General features: G+C 40.2%; 1 protein-coding gene across 4 annotated transcripts; it reads left to right on the plus strand.

Annotated features, from left to right (window-relative positions):
- The first annotated feature begins 808 nt into the window (after positions 1-808).
- NARF (nuclear prelamin A recognition factor) lies at positions 809-23,605 on the plus strand. Of its 4 annotated transcripts, XM_081933958.1 has the most exons (13): positions 809-1,066; positions 1,459-1,530; positions 3,448-3,581; positions 6,221-6,301; positions 7,941-8,084; positions 9,927-10,059; positions 11,528-11,662; positions 15,933-16,051; positions 17,530-17,659; positions 18,607-18,679; positions 20,720-20,851; positions 22,753-22,910; positions 23,253-23,605. In XM_081933958.1, exons 3-13 carry the CDS (start codon positions 3,555-3,557, stop codon positions 23,492-23,494), a joined length of 1,374 nt encoding a protein of 457 aa, XP_081790084.1. In that variant the 5' UTR covers positions 809-1,066; positions 1,459-1,530; positions 3,448-3,554; the 3' UTR covers positions 23,495-23,605. The 4 variants fall into 4 exon arrangements, with proteins under 4 accessions (XP_081790084.1, XP_081790082.1, XP_081790085.1 ...); XM_081933956.1 differs by lacking the exon at positions 1,459-1,530; XM_081933959.1 differs by lacking the exon at positions 1,459-1,530 and having other exon boundaries at positions 3,452-3,581.
- Positions 23,606-23,878: the final 273 nt, after the last annotated feature.

Consider the following 23,878-nt stretch of genomic DNA (forward strand, 5'->3'; position numbering starts at 1 on the left):
TTTAAAAAGCTAGGTTTTGAAAGCTTTTATAAGGATAATGGTATTCTAGAGGACAGGAAGAGCAACAAAGAAGGAATAGGTTCCACAATCTAATAGAATATCAACATATTGACAATTTAGTTTATCGAATAGACAGAAAAATATTACAGAAGGTGGTCCTGAAAATAAACAGATCTTATACCCAACTGAAAACATACATCTTTTCAATTCTGTTGGGACTACAGCAACTGGGAAATATAGTAATATTTACATTTGCAAACTCACTATTGCAGCATATTGCAATTGTATAACTTTTGGAGTTCCATTAAGCCAAATGTATGGAACATTCCAATGATTACCATTGGCAGGATGCCAGTTTAACTCCAAGCAAGTCTTTTTATAATGTTTGTTCCAGATAAACTCAGTCAAGGAAAAGGCAAGAAAATTGTAAGCTTAACGAAGTCCCTCTTAGTCCAATTCCTTTTCCTGGACAAGATTTGGGTACCCCTAACCTCCAACTTCCAAAGGACACAAAAAGCTGTGGAAATTAGATTGGAAGATTGGTTAGAAGACCAAGAAAAACACCCCTAAAAGGGGGGGAGGGGTACTAGAAATAATTAATAAGCCAGAAGGGAGAAATCAGACTGGAACATTTTTAGGTGCCTCACGGGTTGGGGGAAATGTAATCTTGGGGAGAACCTGTATTTTTTTCACCGCTACTTCCAAGTATGTATATATATATACATATAATATATATATATAAATCATCATCATCATCATTGCGGGACGATTTTCACCTTTCTATCGCAAGGGGGCGCTGATCCTCGCTTGAGCCACGCCAGTGCCCGAGAGTACGTGACAGCTCTCAGGTCTACAATGAACGCCGGCGAGCGGCGGGGGAAGAGGGAAGACCAGCGAGACTACCCCAAAATCAGGAGGAAAAAGAAGAGCGGTTTGCACCGCGTTTACTGTCATTTCAGGACGCCCTCCGCCTCCTGACCCCGTTCCAACCCCCTTCTCCGCTGGCCGTAGCCGGGGGGGCTCCCCCTAGGCATGCCCTTTGTGACTTAAGGGGATTCACCGCAAGGTACCGTGCCCGCTTTTGTTTCTTTCCCCTTTGCTGCATGTGGGGCTGTCTCCCTTTTATTTGCCCCCGCCCGCGGCGGGCACGGGCATCACCTTCTGCTCTTTGCGGGCGAGAAGTAGCGACCGGCGGCGGCACCCCCTCCCCAAAAGGAGATTCCCTCGTTGCGTGGCATTTGTGGAAGCCGAGAGCGCGGAGGACGCCGCTCCTCCTGCCGCGCGTGTCGTGTGGGTGTCGTCTCCCAGATAAAATGCACCGCTTGGGTTGGCCCTGTTAACCGGAGAGAGAAAGGGACGGTATTTAAAAAAAAAAAAACCCAAACCGCTTCGGCAGGGAAGCCCCTTCACAGAGCAAAGCAGAAGAAGACAACTACTCTTGTTGGTGTTCGCTCTTAGGAGGAAGGCAGGCGGAGGGAACCAACCCATGCTTTTTAAGCCAGCGGAGCGAAACCTCACTGCACATTCTCGGTAAGGGAACTGGAGACACAATAGTTAGCGTGTCAGGTTGTGTAAGCTGAAGAGCGATGCCTGGGCACAGTCCCTGCTATTTACGCACCCCTGGCATTTGCCCTTGGAAGGGTGGGTTGATCTGAAGCTACCCGCTTCTGTGGAATCAGGTGTGCTTACCCAGCCTTTAGCTTTCAGTTCTGATAAAAGACTTCTTGGACCTTCATGCCAATGAGGTGACCCAAGATAGTGGCCAGGGTTTGATTTGTAGTACTTCTGAAGATCTGATATTGGAAATGTGACTGAAAGACTTCTAAAATCTTTAATAGGTGCCACCTTGTAAAGTTGTCTGAGATGTTCTTCCTGGAAGGGATGCTCAGGGAATTCCGGTATTGGAACATTTTTATTCTTCACTTCAGAAAATAACTTGGCCAATAGTACACCACTGTACTCCAGTCATTGTTATAAATCCATTTATTCTGCTCCTTTAATAAATGCAAGCTATGACTACATCCTCAGCTGGGCATTTGCTTCCATGCATCCCTGCTTGGTCAGTTCATAAGGATTGTACACACCGTGAGACGGGTCGCAAATGACTCTTCCTGGTAACTGAGTGGTGCTGTTTGGACTTCAGAACTTGAGTTCTGAAATGAAAGATCGGGCATGTTTTGTGGAGCTGTGATTGAAGTAAGATAGTTGTGGCAGGACCTGCGGTCAGGTATTGTTAGACTCTGGCTTCTCTCAGGGCCATCCAGAAAGCAAGTTTGTTGAGGATTGTGGTCCAGCAACATGAATGCTATGGACACAGGCTCCACACCCATAACATAAACAAAAATGTTGGGGCCTTAAGGGCATCAGGGATGATAAATTATTCTGTGCATCTGTTGCGCAGCATTAGGGATATCTTGAAGTACTTTTCTTCCATTAGTACCATGTTTCCCCGAAAATAAGACAGGATCTTATTTTCTTTTGACCCCCAAAATAAGCGCTTGGCCTTATTTTGGGGGAGGTCTTATTATTTTTTAGGTGCAGGAGGCGGCGAGCGTGGTCACCTCATGGCTGTTGCTGTGTTGCAATATTTTCAGGGAGGGCTTATTTTCGGGGGACGTCTTATTTTAGCACATGCACTCAGAAGCTTGATTGGGCTTATTATTAGGGGAGGTCTTATTTTCAGGGAAAGAGGGTATCAGAATTGTTCACAAACTGCTGAGAGGAAACTGGCAGTGTTGTGCTTTAGTCTCTTGGAGGAGAATCCCACTGCTCTGCCACATTCAGGAATGATTTGCGGGCATTTTGTATGTACAATATTGTTTTCATATCTGAAATTTGAAAGGCACTCATTCCCATTCTTGAGAAGAAAGGTTTCCTGAACTTCTTCTGGACTATGAGTAAAGCATGAAAATAACCTGAAAATAACCTTTAGTTTACACTAATGCACACAACTTCATATTTCATCTCACGGTTATTCATGATATATACTATTAAATAAAAGATGTGGAAAAGTTCTCCCTTTTTGCCTTTGGCCCTCTCTTCTCTGGGCTTGAAAAATGCAACTGGATGTAAAAACAACCATTCGCTTGGGTTCCCATAGCAAAGAAGCAAAATGTGCTTATGTATACAGAGCAATAAAATTGTGTATCCTGGAGCTAATCATTGACAGGAAATAAAAAGTATTTTCGTTTGACAGATTTTCCACATCACGAGAGTTGAGAAGGCAATTGCTATTTTTGTTAGTTCTGCAAAGTGAGAGGATTAAAAACTTCTACTTTTCAGCAGAAATTGGACTGGCAGCTGAGCAGTCAGGTGGTTCCCTCCTTCGAAGTTTCTTATTGGCTCTGGAAAGTCTCATTCAAAAGAAAGTGCAGAATAGGGCTGAAAAACTGGAATAATAATGAGGGAAATCTTCTACAGCTCTTCTGCTGTTTTTCATTATTCCAGACAGGTGGAAAGCAGGAACACTGGCTCCTTTTTCTGAGCACACCTGGCAGCAACTCAAGAGAGACCCAATTTTGCCAAAATAAAAAGTACCAAAGACAGACCTACCAATGAAGTGTGAAAATTGCACCAAAAAGGTGAGTTTTATTTTTATTATTTATATTGTGCTACAATGCACAAGTACTGGGCAAAAAACATCTGAACAGGCTCTCTCTCTGAGCCTTCTCAAGGTGGTTATGCTGGGGGGAAAACAGGAGAGAGCACTAAGTATGTCTTTTAAGCTCCTGAAAGAATGGTGCGATGTAAATCTAATACATTCTTACATAAACATACATTAAACCTATGTGCCTTTTGAAAACAAGCCCAATGGAACTTACTGAAATATATTTGCAAATAAACATGAAGCTTTCTGCTCTTGTGGTGATTGCTAGTTCCATCCAGAAAGAAATCGGTAGTGATAATTAAACGTCTGGACAGAATCCAGACTGGACAGAAAATACTTTATTTTAATTTCCAAAACTTGGCTTATTAATTGGAGAAAAGGTATGTAATTGAAGGCTGAGATGAGAATAATTTTAAACCAACACTATTATGAAACATTTTACTTATCATTACTATGGTGTTCAAAGTGGTGCAAAGATATAAATGTGCATTTATAGCATGAAATGATAGCAAATATATTGCATTTCAACTCTGTTCACCTGTCTTCCCTACACTGTACCTTCCAAGAATCTTAGACTTCAATTTACATAGTTTTTGGCTGGTGCAGTCATACTGGCTGGAAATTATAGGAAGATTTGGGAGATACCAGCTTAGGGGAAGTTGCTGTATATTTATAGTTTCTGTATAAATAAGAAATAAATGGCATCAATGCTTTAGCTGTTTAACCTGAGAATTTTCATGAATTTCATGAGTTAACTTCTTCACTTCTATAATGTTCAGTATTGTAATTGACCAGGACAGTACATGGTCCTTTTTGATGTTAGGACCATGTAGTTAATAGTTAATACTATTTGGAGAAATTTGGAGACTTTTTTCTTATTGGGAGGGGGGAAGTTGAGGGGGACAAGCTCAATACTATGCATATTGTATGCTCACCTTTCTTTTTGTAGTTCTAACTCCTTGTAGCTTATCACAAATGCTGTTCCTTCACAGTCTCATCGTTTGTGTGAATGGGGTCTTATCATTTTGTCCAGGTTGTTAAGAAAATCCCTTCTTTCCCCCTGCCTTTCTTAAACCTCTTTTTGCCTTATATGAGTGGGACATGTTATTAGAAATAGTTTATGTGTACTATGTTTTATTTATCAGGATGAAAGTGGAAAAGTTACATTAACCAACAGACCAAATTTGAAATGTGGTTTCTGTATCATTAAAAATACCATAGAAAACAACTAGCACACAGGCTGTTTTCATTGCTTCCCTTAAAAACAATTAATGCTGCATCAAATATAGATCTTTCAGTTCAGTTAATATTATAAATCCATAATATTAATATTAATATAATATATTAAAACACAGAAGGATGATACATTCCAGTAACTTTGAGATGTTTTTAAAAAGAATTATATGTACAACATTAATTGAACTAGAACCAAGAGCAACAGGAATATTTTTGGAAGTATATGGCTATATAAAGTGCTTCATTTCTTTTCTTTTTCAGACTTCTGTTGTAGTCAGTGTTGTTATTTGCTCTGAATTTAATTTGACTAGGGTAAGGAATGATTCAGAAAAATATTCTAGGGGAGTAGTAATTAAAACAAAATACTGATAATCTGACCTGATTCCAGAAGGTACATGTTTTTATTCTATTTCTTACAGAAAAGGAAGGTTGCCAAAGTCCATTGACTTCAACTACTTTAGGTGTGTTAGTGTATAATGGATATATTATACATGCATTTTTGTAGAGGTTTCAGAACAAATGCATTTGTGCTCCCTTCCCTTGAAAACTTTTCAGTTATACTGGTCCTTTTTTGTTTTTTATAATGAGTTATTTAATTGTTTAGGTTTCTGAACATAGTTTACACTTCAGGAATTATAATTTTTGACATTTGTGTCCTGCTGTAATATCTACTTTTTAAATGTTTTCTTTGTGACAGTCCTGAGATCTAGCTAGTGACTTGGCAAAGACAGAAACTAAGGAGTTTCATGTTTGAAATTAGCAAGTTGTCCACCTCCCAAAGACCTTAGGAGACTTTTGCCATAGTGGCTGCTAACTGGCAATCTTGTATATTGGAGTAACTAGATCTAGACCTCAGTTTTCATATTTACTGCCATTGGAGACAGAAAAATACTTTGTCTAATTTCCCATCATCTGGATTTTCTCCCTTTTATTTTTTTCCTTCTGTTACCCCCTCTGATATGGCAGCAATTCCTTTATTTTATTCCAGTGGATTGCTCTGAAGCTAAGTATGGTCAAGTCTGGTTAGTATTTAGATGAGAGACTTCTATTAAATTCCAGACCTGTAGAAAACATTCCAGAAGAAGGCAGCAATAAACCATGATGTTGCCAGGAAAAGTGCAAGGTCACATCTGCGTACCTACCAGAATTTGAGTTCAAATTGATGGTATCATTGCCTTAAGTGCACCTTGCCTTATCAGTTGTATTATATAAATTATTAGCCAGATATGTTGTTTGGTTACGTTTGGCTAGATACAGTATATACAGTTCCCATTGGGTGATCCCATGGACATTTTTTTTCCTTTTATTCTACCTCAGGTGGCTTTGATCAGTGATTGTGTTGTTTCTAAACAAGTTATGTTTTATGCTATGTTTCAGGAATGTAGTAAAAAACAGAAGAGCGATGATCCACAAAATGCAACCATTGATGTTCTCAATTCAAATGATGAAAACAAAGAGGTAAATTCCTTTTAGATTGATCTCTGAATTGCATTGCTTCCCAGACAGTTTAAATTAGTCCTGACTAGGCATTTCTGAAGGTGACTGAAATGAAGATAACCCTTTTCCTCCATTAATTTCAGCATTTAGTTGCAACATATTCTTGTGGTTTGCAGCCAGCATGCTTTTCTTGTTCAGATTACTGAATGCCAGGTTGTTGAAAAAAATATAATTTTGAAGTATTCCCACCACGCTACAATCCTCATTTTCCTAATCATACATTTCACTCTAATGGCCCACTAAAGATTAATGAAATTATTCTGCATTTAAAGGAAGCTCTTTGGAAAAAAGCATGCCAGGAATGGGTTGCTGCCGGCATTACTGCTGGTTCAGTGTGCATGCAATTTTGCACTGGCTCACTTCACTCGCGCACCAGACATACACTCTGCATACATGCACAGTTGCCCATAAATAGGTCTGCGGATGCGCAGAACATTAAAAAATGGGGGGGGGGAAACAAGCTGCACCTACCGGGGGAATTGGTTTGGAGGCGTGGCAGCCCTGGGTCGCTGCTGGTTCCAGTGACCCAGGTCAGCCAAACCGGTAAGAACCCACCTCTGAAGCATACCCAGAATCCAGTAGCAATATTTAATGCAGTACAAATAATCTTTCTTAATTACTTCACATAATTCTCAATGTAAATGAATGTTTAAAGTCACAGGAATTAGTCTCAGCTCACTGTTAAGATCCTTCATAATCTAAATATCATTCACAGAACTATTTGCTGTTGTGGAGAAATATGTGACAGGTGAGCTGAGTAAATATTTTCTTGCTGCCTTTGCCCACTTGCCTCTCGCAGTGGCCCAAATTTATGCCAACTACAGTTTTTGCCTCCCTTTGCTCTGGCATGTGGCCTTGATCTTCTCCCTAGCCTACTGTGAGATTAATGTTAAATCCTCCTTTGCTGTATCAGGGTTAAAGTGGTCTTTTTCCAAGGTCAGCTTCAACATGTGTAACTTGGCAGTTTTGGAAGGAAGTCGGGTGATTGGCAGTGGCTGGGAACAAAACCCACAGAGACAGGGTAGGGATTGGTAACAGAGATAGCCAATTGCATACCAGTGGAGTATGAATTGATTGAACTGAACTGAACTGAATAAATGAATTTAAGGTTTCTACCCATTCAAGGATTGGGGGAAGAGAATCTTTCAACTTGTCATTGGAGAAAAGTTGCTAGGATTTTATTCAAACCAGACATTGATTATGCAGCAGAGAGAAAGAATTACTTCGAAAAAGAAACTAACCTTACTGAGATAGGATACACTGCTGTCTTCATCTGAATAATAGTATTCAAATTGCAGAGATGAAAGCAGGATGAAACTTTTCCACTTTGCTTTTCACTCAACCAGTCACTTTTTCCCCAAAAGCTGGGGGGAACCTAAATTTGATTAAAGTGGAGGGAGTAAAATTGGAGAACCTACAGTTTTAATTAAGGGCTGTGCCTGCCTCCCCATAATCCAAGTGTTACAAGACAGACCACTTACCCATTGTGTGGGTACTTAATCGTTTATTACTTCTTATTTCAAGAATAACTACACTACTTGTTTTATTTCATTGTTACATTTTCTTAATGGAATTTTTTTTTAAATGTGTTCATTTCTAGAAAAGTGAATTCCATAAGTTGGCTAATGCTAAAATATTCCTTAGCGACTGCCTAGCTTGTGACAGTTGCATTACAGCCGAGGAAGCAGTCAAAGTTTACCAGCAGAATCCAAATGAGTTCTTCCGTGTACTGAACCTTAATAAGGTAAAGGGGGATGGTGTTTCTATGCTTATACATGCCCAGGATGTTTTCTGCCCTAACATGTCACTCTAAAGCATTGTCGCACATCCAACTTCTTGTTTTCTTTACTTTGCCTTCCCTGTTTGCTACTTTTAGATTTTATCCTCTGAGATCTTTCCTTAAAAGCTGTTCTCAATTCTTCAATACTTCTTTCCATACTCATATTATAACCAAACATCTGTTATTTGTTCCTTACATTAAAAATTCTTCAAACCCATTGCTTCTAATTAGTGATTTCTTAGTGCTAAAAAAAACCCAATGTTGCCGATGACAATCATCCTTTCCAGTGGTGGGTTCCTGCCGGATCGCACCGGATCATGCGCGCTCCCTTTCGGCGCTAAACCCGGATCGCGCGCTCCCTTTCGGCGCTAAACCCAGATCACGCGCTCCCTTTCGGCGCTAAACCCGGAAGTACGGTCTTGCCCCGCCCCTGGCGACACGACGATGCTTGCCTGCGCTCCACCAGCTCGGCTGGGAACGGAGACATTTCTCTGCTCAGCAATGTCTTCAGTGGAGTGGTGGCAGCCTGGCAGGCTGAGCCTGCGTCCCTTTCAGGCGCTCCGCTCCGCTGAGGAAACGTCTCCGTTCCCAGCCGAGCTGGTGGAGCGCAGGCAAGCGTTGTCGCGTCGCCAGGGGCGGGGCAAGACCGTACTTCTGGGTTTAGCCCACCACTGATCCTTTCCCTAGGCATACGATTTGGATGGTATTTTAAAAATTCCCTTCTTTTTTTTAATACTATCCATCCAGTTTACCACTAAATCTCCTGGCATCAAATTTTGAATAATTCTAAAGTCTACCTTTTTATTTCAGTGCCAAAATCCTGCTTCTCTTATTTCCTTCTGAGTTATTGGACAGACGAGCAATTGATCTCATTTGAAATCTTTTCCTCTCTTTCTATGCGTTACTGCACACCATTTTGCTTTCCTTATTAGCCTTTACCCTGCATCCTTTTTTCTTCCTGGATGCAGTGTGGAGGGCCTTACCCAATCAAATCCTTTCATTTATGTACTCTGCCCTACCTTCTTTCATTCAGCACACCCATGCTTACATGCTTCTATTAATCTACCTCAGTGTTTCTCAAACTTGGCGACTTTAAGTCCTGTGGACTTCAACTCCCAGAATTCCCCAGCCAGCTATGCTGGCTGGGGGATTCTGGGAGTTGAAGTCCACAGGACTTAAAGTCGCCAAGTTTGAGAAACACTGATCTACCTCCTACTCCCTCTTTCCTTTTCTAATCCCAAAAATTCCTTTCCTCCCCTACATTGGATGTATTTTTTTTCTTTGGCCCTACCTCTATTCAGAAAGCTCATTTGATTAACCTTGTTAAATTATTGTTTATTTAAGATTGAGGGAAGGAACAAAAACTATTCTTACTTTACTTTTTGATTCCCCACCCTCACCCCATTTTGTTCTGCTCTCTCTGCTATGGTTTTCTGTCTTTAAATGTGAACTTGTAAGCAGGTTTTTAATAGTAAATGTATCTTCTGAATGCAAATGTGTCTTCTGAATGTTTTATGATACGCACCTTCCATTGCTGGGATTTTATTTGTTTTCTATTATTATTTTTGTTGCATTATATGTTATATTGTCCTGATTTGGCTATTTATTATTATGGGGATGTTTTGTTTTTGTCTCATTCTAACTCAGAGGTTAACTTGCTTTAATAAGAATTGGTACCAGATGTAATATGCCCAATTAATTTCTGTATGAAGCAACACTGCTTGATGTAAGAAAGCCATCTCTTATATAAGCTAGTCTCTAAATGTTTGTACTTAACACACCCATGTGTTTTATTTTGCTTTCCAGAAGTGTGATACCTCAAAACACAAAGTATTGGCAGTGTCTATATGTCCTCAGTCTTTGCCTTATTTTGCTGCTAAATTCAATCTCTCAGTAACAGAAGCAGCTAGGAGGCTTTGTGGCTTCCTCAAAAGTCTTGGTAAGTTTTTCTACTAGATGAAAAAAGAAAGGAAAGCTGAAGACAGCATTAAAAACGGTTGTTGTTTCTTTAAAAAAAACATTGTTGCTTCCTTAGACATTTTTTTATAGCATGTGTGTCAGAGTACAGGCGAGGATTGCAAAATGGTTGAGATAAGTGAGCTGTTTATGGATATGACCACAAGTGTTATAAATGGGGATATAATTAGGCAGTTAAGGCAGTAGAGACAAGGCAAGAACACATTCAAATCTTTTCATTATGTTTTTGTCCATAATCAAGGCATCTAAACGTTTGCACAAAATAAAAATGTCTAGTATAGAGTTTTAAATCTTTCCAAGAATTGCACATCCCCTGGAGATAGTCAACTGCCATGGAGAGGATTGAAGGGAAAGACCAGGACTGCGTCTACTCTCTGTCTTTATCCGAAGTTCTAGGCATTTGGGATGACACCTGGGAAGAGGTCTGCATGCTTCCACTTTGATTGTATGGTCCTTGCCCACTGCTTTTGCTAAACTGGGGGTGGGCGTGGCCAGTTTGACTCCCCTGCTCTATTCAGGATGGAAGGGACATCATTTGAATGCAAGAACAAAAGTGATCCCGATGTCATACACAGACATTCTTTTACATAAATCAAAAGTCTCCTCAGCTTTAAAAAATATTTAGTATACAGCTTGAAGGAAAAGAGGCAAAAGCTATTGTTAATTCAGCTATAAGTTGGTATCCTAGAAAGCTGTGGCACAGGAAAAGAGGAATTTGTTACGAAACTGAAGATGTGTTAAAAGCTTCAGCATCCAAAAATGGGCTTCCATACAACACGATTTCCATTTTCTTCAGTATTTAAACTGAGAAGAGCAACAAGCACATCTCCATTTAAAAGGCTCTTAGGAGAATATTGGAAACTTTTGCTCAAGAGCTGCTGTAAGGCAAAATATAATATTAGGCACGAAAGGCATAATATATGGTGTATACTTTGTCCTAGGGCAGCTTCGAAATGTTTCCTGCAGTTTGTCCTTCAGAGCATAGCATCTCTTGCTTACTTTAGAAAAATGCTTTTATTTATCCACAATAGTTGTCCATGCCCTTTAAAGTTGATCTTGTGACTAAGTATATTCTCTGTCTTTGAGTCTTTTTTCATCCTCCATTGCCCTAATGAATGATGAAAAATCCACATAGGGAATGAATGGTAGGAAGGAGAGTAGAACAGCAGGAAGTGGGGTAGGCTTCAGGAACAATGTATTTGAAAGTTTGATCAAATTTCATAGTGGGAAGGAAGGTCTGTTAACATATATATTCTGTAGAATTAAAGATTATCTTTGAGACTGCTTCTTGAATAAGTGGATGGAGAGGTTCCATTTAAATCTTCTCCACGTGAAAATAAAAGTTGGAGAATGCAGAGGACACATACTAAAAGCCAGTGTTGCCTGGGAGAAAAAAAGTAATTCAGTTCTGTAATTGATCTGTTCTCTAGGAGTGCATTATGTCTTTGACACCGCAATAGCTGCTGATTTCAGTCTTCTGGAGAGCCAGAAGGAATTTGTGCAACGGTACCGCCAGCAGAATCAGGAAGAACATGTTTTGCCAATGTTTTCTTCTGCCTGTCCAGGTAAGAAATCTAAATCCAGACATGTTGTAATTTGCTTTTCCAAAGTTTGCTGTAATGGGAGATGAGTTCGTTCGAAAATGATGGAGACAGTGGGTTTCCTGAAGTGCCTCTCTCATTTGGCTTGCCTTGGGGTTGAATCTATGTGTTGGGAAATTAATTTTTATTTTAAAAACATAGCAACAAAGAAACTTCTGTTTTTCCCTTCAGAAGATTGGTATCAGTTTCAGTTTTGTAATTGTGCTTGTCAGCTGGTAGCAAATAGAAACAGCAAATTCTTACAGAGGGGACATCCTGTTTGATTTGGGTTTTGCCCATTCTTTTTTTTTTTTCTCGTAATGTTACTCTTTCATGTTACTATAATACAGTTTATAGCAAGTCAGCATTCCCTAGCTTTCTTGTAATGGAGCATTTAATGAATGTGGTTATGAGTAGGCTGATTTCCTGCCATTTTCCTATAGTTTTCTTCCCATTTTTTAAAGCATTGTTTTTCAATCATTTGCATTATATTTGCCTCAAAGATCACTGATGTTGCCAAAGCAATTCAAACGAAAAATAGAACAGAACAGAATACATAATTGTTATATAGAAAAATAATACAGAAATATTTTTAGCATATGGACAGAAACCAGATGTAGGCAAACTATTATATACTAATTTTCAGGAATGTGGATATCGTAAACAGTAAGAGGAGGGAGGGAGGAAAGGGAAAGGAAGGGAAGGGAGGAAGGAAGGAAGTTTAAAACATATATCCATTCTAGCTAAATTCTAGGTAAATTTTGAGCCAAGACAGAATGGACAAAAATGATCGAAGAGGGCCAAACAATTTTATGAGATATATATGGCAATAACACTCAACTTCATAGACCGTTCCACATTTTGTTTTATTTTAGTATAGAACTTTATAAGGCCACACAATCCTAGAAAGACTGGGTGGTGCACTGTGTAGAAAGAACAACCATCACATGCAATTAGTTGCAAAATAAAATTAGTATTCTACCTTACATTTTGGCTGGCAGGGAAATAAATAGTTGCTGAGCTTGGAATGGGTGAAAATGGATGCTTCAGGCATCACTACTGCAAAGCATCTTGAAATTTCAACTGGATATATATATATATATATATATATATATATATATATATATATATATATATATATATATATATATATATAAAGCATTTGCTCAAAACAGTCATCTTTTTGGCACTCTACAGAATCAAATTGTGATTGTTATCAGTTTGTCTAGCAGAGGTTTCAATTGAATTTTGCACTTTAGCTGTAAGACTGTTACCAGAATAGCTGAAGTCTCTATGCCAAGCCTCTTCTTTCTTCCCCTCCTACTCTAGCACTGGGAGTCCTCATCTGTTTCTCAGCCAACTTTTCTCCACTCCAGTTGGACTGAGGAACAGTTCTGGCTGGGAAGAATGCCAGCTTTGGTTGAAAGCACACAGGACATCTGGTTGTGAATGGCAAACATTGACTTTGAGCAGCAGAAGGGCTGTATTTCTATACAGTAACCAGGAAGTTCTCTGGGTCTGGTCTTCAGCTTTTCTATAATCCTATTTCTGGAGTTCTGCCTTGGAGCTGACTCTGCAGAAACGGCCCGGGTGCTCGTTTCAGTAAAGATAAACACCTTCAGGAGCCTGCTCTTTATACACCAAGGCGGTCTGCGTGATCATGCAATGACAAATGTGTGAAATTGCAAAGCTACACTTAATACCCTGAACTCTGCTTTACTTCTTATCAAAACAGATACTTGGAGGTCAATCAATTTACAGAGTGACTCATGCTATAAACTGGTTCTCGACTCAGCTCATTAAACTTTGCTGAGACTTGTTTGATCAGAAAGTATAAGACTTGGAGGCTCTGGAAGCTCACCTTTGATGTGATGAATTATTATAAATGATTTTGGGGACCACCATCTTTGTTTCAGGGAGCCACCGCTGCATTACACATTATATTTTGTTTACATAATTTGTTAACATGTACGTGTTTCAAAATAGTACCAGTGTATTACAACAAAGTCATTATACATAATACATTTTTTTCACTCTCTGTGTTCTATCTGCAAATGGGACAGGACCAGGAGTTAATGTATGTGCAGATATGACGGGGGTGAAGCCAAGAAAGACAAGAGAGGATAAGGAAAAGCAAGTGCATGCTCAGATAAGCTTGGACAGAGGTGTCAGACAGCTGCTGTGGCCTACCCTAAGTTTTCAGAAGGGAACTAATAAGATTTGCAAATAGGGAAGAATAAAGTGACATTTGTTTTTTCCAGATGGATTGAAAGTATCTTCGTGGCTTCTTCTCACCCAAACCTTAAGTAGAGCCTTTACTGAATAACGAATCATATTCACTATGAATCTTATTTGGTTGTGATGACTGGGGGGGAGAAAAGTCGGTTGAAATTTTGCTTCCTGGAAACTCAGCCAGACTGCAATATAGTTTTTCCTACATGTCATGCCCTAACTGGAATTCTAAGTGGAATGCCATTCAGTGCAGTGGATAATATTTGCCCCTCCATCAATTTGTTGCTTTTGCCCCTTGCACCCCACTTTTTTTTTTAAAACCCTGTTAAAATGTGATCCTTCAGTCCTTACCAAGATTCGGCAGCTATTTGGCTTTCCCACAGGGTCTTACCGTGTTCCCCCGAAAATACGACCTGTTCTGAAACTAACGCCTTGCCACATTTTTCGCATAGGCAAAAATATAAGCCCACCCCCAAAAATAAGCCCCCTGGACAACCCCCCCCTCTGGCCAGGCAGAGCACCGCTCACCGACCTAGCAGTATCCCGCCAAGCCACGGGAGCTGGGGGGGAAGGTTCTCACATGGTTTGGCACCTTCGGATACCACTAGGTTGGGGAGTGGCGTTCTGCCTGACTGGAAGGGGGAGTTGCCAGGCGGCTGCTCCCTTGCAAACTGGCTCCTGAAGAGCCGGGCACAGCCTCAGGGGCGAAGCAGCCATGAGGTGGCCACGCTCACGAGCAACCGCCCGGCAAACCCCCTCTCCAGCCGGGCAGAGTGCCATTCATTGACCTAGGGGGTATCCCTAAGGTGCCAAGGCACGTGGCGCTCTGCCCGCTCCCCAGCTCCTGCGGCTTGGCACATTCAGGATACCCCCTAGGTCAGTGCATGGAGCTCTGCCCGGCTGTTTATGCCCTTATTCGAAACAATTTCTCATTAAACGAAACCTTGGAGCAATCTAAAATCAAATACTGCAATTGCCATTGAAACAATAGATTTTTAATTAAAACATTTGAATCAAACAAATGTTAAGATATATTAACATTGAAGGCCCAAATTCTGTTTCATTGATATTACCATTGTTCAAGGAGGCAGCGAGTTCCAATCCAATTATTCTGAGGTTCATGCTTTGCTTCACTTTACCTAATCATGTGGTGGCCAATGTTCACTCCCTATGAAGTCATAAGGTAGTCAAATATGATTGGAAACGTAGTGTCATCATCACGTCGTTAGGTTCATTATATAGTCCCTAAATTGAGAGTGTTACCGTAGGAAGAGAAAAAAAAAATCTAAAAATGTGTTGCAGAAGTTTCAGATCTGGGCTATAAAAAATTGGGGAAATATTATTGTATGTCTTGAAAATGTTCTTGCAGCCCTGAAATATTTGCAGAAAACATTTGGTACTGCAAAAGCAAAAGACAATGGCCTCACTGATAGCGACAGCCTGCCTTCTGCCTATTTTCCTTTCTCATGCATGCATAGCTTTGTGTGTGGCCTTGTATAGTTGAGGCTGCTAAATCCAGGCACCTAGCTTGGTACCCTCCGCCCTGTAATTTCAGGAACTGCAGGATGCTAATTACTGTCATTGAAGAGGAAGAAGTTATCTTTGCTGAAAACCTATGGCAATAATTTGGATTTTTCTAAACACCAAGCCTGGGAATAATAGTGCAAATGTAAGATTTGCCTAGGAATCTGGCATTCATCGTTTCTATAGCTAATAGTTCCTAGAGCAAACACATTAGTCCAATTCTCATGTAACAATCCAAGTCTGGAAACTTTCCCCAAATCCATACTGTATTCAGCCTGATGATCCCTCGGTGATGTGATGTTGAGATGTCAGAGAACAAAACTAACTATATCCACATGGCTTGCTGGAATAGTTTCTTTATTATCAATTCATCATCATAGTGATATAGTATTTTTGAAACATGGCTTTGGGTTCCTCTTTTTAATTTGATTACATTTTAACTTCTTTGGTTAGGAATATCGCACTCACCTCTTTTACTAATTTTGTTTGTGCCTTCTAGGTTGGATCCAGTATGCAGAGAGAGTCCTGCCCAGCATGGTAATCCCACATATTTGCACTGCGAAGTCACCACAGCAGATCATGGGTTCCCTTGTGAAGAATTATTTTGCCAGGCAACAGGTATGAGTTTGCAGCTTCTAATTTGGGCTTCTAACAGTTTTGAGAGCAAAATGTTACTTTCTCATTCTCGTGTCAGATGCTCCTTCGTGAGATCATTTTGTAAAGGGTTTTATCCATTTAGCGAATTTAGAATCTGGCTCTAGTAAATATGAGCTTTTGCAAAGCCTTCAGCCAACCTGGAACCTTTCTCTAACATCATCTTGTACTCCTGAGCAAGTGGGCTTCTGCTAGCACTCATCCCTTCTACTAAGTCATCTTGACGTTAAATGAAACGTTAGAGAGTGCATATGAAATCTTCCTGATAAAGAGCAGCACAGTAAGTTTATTCACTGTTTTGAGTGATTTACTTGTCTGCTCTATTTTGGCTCCGTGGAAGATTTTGGTGCCAGCATTCCAGAATCCCCACATCCTGTATAAGCAAACACCGATAAATAAAGAGCCCTGGTGGCAGAGGTTAGAATGCAGTATTGCAGCTGACTCTGACCACAGCCAGGAGTTCGATCCTGACAGACTCCAGGTTGACTCAGCTTTTCATTCTTCCGACGTCTGTAAAATGAGGACCCAGATTGTTGGAAGCAATATGTTGACACCCTAAGTGAGTGTTGTAAATTACTGTGTGTCAACTTGTAAAGCATTTCCATGTCTGTAATCTGTGGTGTATAAGTTTAAGTGCTAGTGCTAAATTGAACTGTAATGTGGACCGGACGGTGCCCAGACAATTAACATTAAATCCTGTAATGCCAAGGCTTGGGTTGCAGGGCAGGGAGACATCTCCTTGATTACCTTCCTAATCTCCCTTCAATTTAGAATGGAATTTAGACTGCAATTATTTAAAATATTTAAATAACCTTTAAATAAACAGAGCACAGCTCTAGACAGTTCACAACAATAATAAAACTTTACGATATGTAAGCCGCCCAGAGCTGCTTTATTGGGGAATGGATAGCATATGCATTTAATAAATGCCTAAAAATACAAGACATAAATTATTCTGCATCAAAAGAGCTTCAGTCCAGTACACCAGCCACTGCAGTAAGGGTTTTCATTTATTCACACTTTTCCATATATACTCTGTCCCTTCAAGGTAGATGATTGTCCAAGCAAGCTGTAGATTGAGCCCGGGGAAACCTATATGAACGCCAACCAGAATAGACTAAGGGAGTCTAATTTCCAATCTTACAAAATCCATATTCCAATAGAAGAGAATATCTGTAGTTCAAGATTGAACCGTGGACTGCTTGGTGCTCTCTGAGCTGTTATTTGCTTGCCGATGTTTCATGACCCGGCTAGGTAACATCATCAGTGCAGACGGATAATGTTGCCTAATTAGGCCATGAAACATCTGTATGCAAACAGTCAAGCTCAAGAGTATCAAAATACCCACAAATCCAAATTCTGTAAGAAAAGCTTTCTGAAAAAATGTTGCCCTGTATATATGTGTGTGTAATGTATTTTCTTTTTTTCTCTTTTCCTATTAGCATCTATCCCCTGATAAAATTTTCCATATTGTGGTGGCCCCTTGCTATGACAAAAAGTTAGAAGCATTACGAGGAGACTTTTATACCCATTTGTATAACTCTCAAGATGTAGATTGTGTTTTAACATCAGGTAATATCTTCTTTACAATATACTACATTTTCTTTTACTCAAATTTCTTTTAACAAGGACATTGTATGAGGACCTACAGTCATGTAACAGTAAGGTTGGCTGGGTAGATACGATTGGGTATTTTAAGAGAAAAGGAGAAGGAGTGGAAGTCGGGGTAGTTTATGTTTTGAAATATTGCGATAATAGTCATATTTTTAATATTTGATATTATATTGCATTATTTTTGTGTCTGTTGGACATATGCATATTGGTAATAGGAAATATTTCTGCTAAGATCTGCCCTGATTATATATAAAACAGACAATGGGGGAATGCAATTGTAATACCAAAAGGATATATAGATGCTGAATTTTCTCTCCCATCCACTCACTCTCCCCTGGGAACTTAACTTCCTAGAATCTCATGTGCCACTTTTCCATGACCCCAAACTGAGACTGGCTGGGACAAATGTATCACTGTGAAGTAAGCTGTGATTGAGAAGACTGTCATGTTTCTGTGTTTCATATTCTTTAAATTGAAACATGACAGAGTCAGCCCTATCATTGGGGAGAATGCCCATGGGCATGTAAGGTTTCTGACATAGTTTATTCTTATTCTGATTTTAGCAAACACAGAGATCTTGTATAATTTTTATCTCAAATGCCAAAATATCTTTATTGCCCTTGAGTACTAATGAATCTTCATTTGTTATTGGGAGTTAGGAGAGAATAACTTTCAGTTTCGGAGTGACAACAACAATGTTTTTGGCTACCTCACCTGAGGGAAGAACCAGTTAGAAGCCAACTAAGTTCAGACTTAGCTAATATTTGGATGGAAGCCCTCCTTGAAAGGTTTTTTCCAGATGGGAGACTAAAAAAAAATCTGTTCTAGAAAAAGAAGAGAATTCTCTTGAGAATTTGTGCTTAGTAACCTTGTTACATATTTAACAAAGTTTTTCCCCCCTACAGGTGAAGTCTTCCAAATGATAGAGCAAAGAAAAATATCATTAAAAGAAATAACTGAGGTGTCCTTTGATACCTTGTAAGTAGCTTTTATGAGCTTTTTGTTTCATGATTTCTCTAAAAGCTGTCTCCTTAGGCATCTCCATCAGATGAAAGCATTTCAGAAGGACAGATATGAATTATTATGGCCGTCACATTATGCTACATAAAGTGACGATCCTGTTAAAAATTGGTTTGTTTCAGCATGTCATCCTTGCAAAAAAATACTTGTGTATCCAGAGATCCTGGTTATATTTGAGTAAATGGATTGGACTGTTCCCCCATCCCCATCACTTTTCTTGCTGGCTGTCCTGTAACTGTCCATTGCAGGACCAAAGTATCAACCAGCTTCTTTGTTCCCTTCATCTTATTTACCATCAGACACAAGAAGAAAACAATGAAGCAGCCAGCAGCTCCTCCCTCCTTCCCTCCCTCCAACATATGAGTAAATGACACGAGCCAGATGGGTGTTCAGCAGTTCCTATCCAAGTGAAATATTGATGTTGCCAGATAGGTTGACTTCTGCTAATGTGAGCTTCTACAACCCCTGACAGTAACACTACCATATGCTCTGAATTGTAGTGCAGAAGTGAGTGTTATTGTTGTGCTATTTGCAAAGATGATGGAGTGGCATGCCCGGCATGCAGTACTGGGACACATAAGCTGTGCTTTGTGGAATTGACATTGGACCTACATGCCTATCCTGAGATGCACTTGCTGTAGAAGCTTGGAATGTTTATCACAGCACATAATACAATACAATACAATACAAGATGATGCATAATACATAAGTGGGAAGCCTCCTCACTGTCGAACATTGTATGGTTTGCAAGCAGTGACAACTGTTCTTTCAAAAAGCAAACTGCTAGAAGTGGCATTTTAAAAACATTTAAGTGTTGCTTTAAAAATCTAAGAATTATATTATGGTGGAACTCTTGTAGGTGTTAAAAGACTTTCACCATAATATAATTCTTAGATTCTAAAGCAACACTTAAGTGTTCTTTAAAAATGCCACTTTTAGCCTTTTGTCTTCTGAAAGAGCAGTTGTTTCCCATTTTATTAGAAACATTGTCTTTAGCAATATTTGTCTACAGGATAAATACTTCATTTAGTCTACAGGAAACCAAACAACTAGGGAAGAAAATACATGCTCACAAGATCAAATGGAAGATCACAAACACCATTCACAGCTGCAGTTATCTGTTATTTTTAACATTGGTATGCTGTTCTTCCAAACTATGATTTGTCATCCACGTATAACAATTGTTTATTCCAATCCAAGGGCCACACATATGCACATATCCACATAATATGAATATGGGTGGCAGAAGTTTTTGATTCCCTTACTGTGGTTAAGTGGGGGCGTGATGGCTCAGCGGGTAAACAAACTGAGCTTGCCAGCGGAAAGTTGACAGCCTGGCTTTGAGAATCTGAGTGCCCCGTAACAGGGTGAGCAATTGTTACTTGCTCCAGTTCCTGCCCACTTAACAGTTAAAAAACAGGCATATGCGAATAGATAAGTAGGTACCATCTCAGTGGAGAAGTAACAGTGTTCTGTGTGCCTCAACATACAATCATGCTTGCTACATGCCCATGGAAAGGATTTTGGACAATGCTGGCTGCCATGGCTTGGAAATGGAGATGAGCATCATCCCTTAGAGTCAGATACAATGGACAGGGGAAAGGTTTACCTTTTTATGGTTAGGTACTATATTGCAACCGTTGATGCACAAATATGTACTAAAGTCTACAGTGCATCTTTCCCCAATCTAGATATGCTGCCCTATGGCTCCCATAACTCTCAGCCAGCATCAGACTTTTACCTGGGAATGCAGAGGTGATATTCTGCTGGTTCACACCGGTTTGGGCGAACCGATAGTGGTGGCAGCGCAAGGCTCCGTCCACCCACCCTGACATCATCACGGACCTTCTGCGCATGCCCAGGTGTGCCGCGCGATAAGAGGATTTCATGCCTGTGGGAATGATAACATAATCAGGAACGTTTAAGGGGTCAAAGTTGCCATTTATACAAAGCGACCTTGGTTTTCCACTTCTTCACTCCCCCCTTATTGCTTAACAGGTTTGGTGGCATAAAAGAAGAGTTAAATCGGCATGATGGAAGATCAGATGGTTACCTAGAGCACATATTTAAACATGCTGCCAAGGAGCTATTCAACACTGAAGTGAAGGAGCTCACCTACAAAATATTAAAGTAAGTTGCTTAACTAAGAGTTAAGCAGAAAGAGACAAGAACTGCTTTTCAAGCCACACATGCAGGTAGTCCTCAACATACAACAATCGGGAGCAGGATGGCCATTGTAAGTCAGTGTGATCATAAAGCATGTTAATGTGAGTGCACCAATTTCAGCATTCATTCTCTGTTGCGGTCATTAACTGAGAATCGTGGATCATTAAGTACTCACTTCAAGCCTTTCTGGGCTTGGTCCCTCCCAGCTGTGAGCCTCAGTTAGTTAAAGGACTGCTTCCAACTTCCCCCACCTGCCTATCTCCCCCATGCATCTGTGCCATTTTGGCTACCCTGCATCCTGTCTTACAGGGTGGCAAGCAGCCCCAGAACCTCATGGTTCTGAGGTTACTTACCACACCCCAGGAAACCTCAAGCTCCTGGCAAGCCCCAGCAAGCATTCATTCACCCAGCTGCCTTCTCTCCCAGTTCCCCACACCGACTTTTGCCTTTTGCACCCAACTGCCACAGCCGAAACAGGACAGCTTCACTCTCTTTGCTGCCTCCTTTTTGGACCCAGTTTCTCTGGCGAACTTTTACTATGCAGAACTCCTGAACCTTCATCAAACTGAGCTCTTATTTGTAAAGCTGTGCAATCTTCAGAACACCTTTGGAAAGGCAGCACAGCTAATGCAGTGCAGCTTTACGAAGGCAGCACAGATTTATGAAGGCTAGGCTACTTTGTTGGCTATAATATTTACTTAAGGCCTTGATCCAGCCTTATTTACATACTTGTTTTGTATACAAACCTTCACTTCATGGGTCAGTATTAGATTTGTTCCTAAAACACTGTAAATAAAGCATGCAATTGCTTAGCAGCCATTGTTTATTTCTGGGTTTTTTTTTTAAAAAAATTAATGTTTAAGACATCCGATAAGCTTTGGAAGGCTGGGACCCTTGAGCTGAAGTTGCTTTTAGGCACAAGAATTCCAAAGGGGAAGTCTGTCCACAAGGCCACTTTCTGAATCTTCAGAGCCTGGCCCCTTTGCCTGCAGGGTAAAATTGTTCTGAATTAGAGAGGCAAAGACTGCCCCGTGCTATAAAAATCCCAAGACCTGAACTCTTTAAGGTCAGTTATTAGCCTTTCTTTATGAAGACTAGATTGATACAAATAAAATTAATCATAGTAAAATCAGTCATAATAAAACCACAATGAAAAAATATTTTGGGGGGGGGGGATAGTAGAGCATTTCACTTACATAAGAAAGTGTGTAAAACAACATGTTGGATTAAGTTGAAAAGAACACAAAGAACCAATGCAGGGCCAGACAATAAAGAATTGGTATCGTCACACTGCCAGCATTTCTCCTTTTTTTTTTTTTTTCAACGGAGAGCACCTACTCATTTTTTTTTTACCTGCTGAGCTACTAAGGGCATATGAGAGCTACTAAGGGCATATGAGAGCTACTAAGGGCATATGAGAGCTACTAAGGGCATATGAGAGCTACTAAGGGCATATGAGAGCTACTAAGGGCATATGAGAGCTACTAAGGGCATATGAGAGCTACTAAGGGCATATGAGAGCTACTAAGGGCATATGAGAGCTACTAAGGGCATATGAGAGCTACTAAGGGCATGTGTCATCAGTATGTAGTCCTAAATAAACAAACACACACACTCCCCTTTACCATATATGTATAAATTTATTACATTTGCAATCGCTTTCAGAAAAAAATAATGAAACCGTTTGGAAAGAGTGATGATATTCCTTCCAAAAATGAGCAACAAAAGGTGGAGCAGATTGGATTAGTAGAAAGCATTTGTGGCCATCGGATATAGAGGCTGAAATAGGAAATCTTACCCATATTCTTTCGCTTGTTTGCTTTGTTTGGGACCAAAACAGAAATCTTTTCCCCCTGTCTTTTCAGAAACAAGGACTTTCAGGAGGTTACCCTAGAAAAGGATGGTGAGACAGTGCTCCGTTTCGCAGCAGCCTATGGCTTTCGAAATATCCAGAATATGATTCTGAAGTTGAAAAAGGGGAAATGCTCCTACCATTTTGTTGAAGTTTTAGCCTGTCCTGGAGGTAATCACCAAACCTGAGACTTCTGCATCGCCCTATATAGTTAAAAAAAAAAAAAAAAAAAAAAACCCTGCACACATACATTAATTAGACTCTTTAATATTGCCGAAGCTGATTCTAGTTAAGACAGTACTGTCTGAAACTGCACCTCGCAGATTTTAGGTGGGGAGGCTGTATTTGTCCAGCGTATTTATGTGAACATCTGTGGATGTCACAGGCAGGGTAAATGAAGATGGAGATGTAAAGATCACGTGAAAATAGGCTGTACAGAATCATGGTGGATACACCCACTCAGTGCTTTTGAGTAAACCAATTTCTCTTCTTGTTTTGGTCATCGGTGTGTAGGTTGCTTAAATGGGAATGGCCAGGCCCAGACTGAAGACGGAAAACCAGATAAAGCCCTTCTGAAGCAGATGGAGGATGTATATGCCACAGTTCCTGTTCAGATTCCTGAAACCAACGGGCATGTGCAGAAGCTTTATCAGGAATGGCTAGAAGGGATGGAGTCCTACAAAGCCCAGGAATCTTTGCATACTAAATACAGCATGGAAAAACCAGCTGCCAACAGTTATGACATCAAATGGTGACCGATCCAATTATAAGACATGCATCAGGGTTGATGGACCTGCAGCACTGTCACAACTATGCTGTGCACCTGAAATCGGCACAACCTTGTTAAAGCATGCTCGGAACTGGAACTGCATTTGTTTCCTCATTGGGGTTGTGCAGAGTCAAAATGCAACTGTCTCAGTGTAAATGTGGTGCATCTTTATTTAACCAGAACTCTAGCCCAATCATCAATATACCTGTTAAGGTATATTGGAAGGAAAACAGGGCGTGTTACAAAGTGCTTCAATGCTGACCCCTTCGGTACTCAAGGCCTGTGAGCCAAGAATCTAATACCATGAATGTGCTCAGAATGATTTCGGGTTAAAGTTTCACTTATTACAGACTTCATATTATTACCAAAC

Source organism: Natrix helvetica (assembly GCF_964273705.1).
Source record: "Natrix helvetica genome assembly, chromosome: 1".
In the NCBI taxonomy this organism is placed as follows: Eukaryota; Metazoa; Chordata; class Lepidosauria; order Squamata; family Natricidae; genus Natrix; species Natrix helvetica.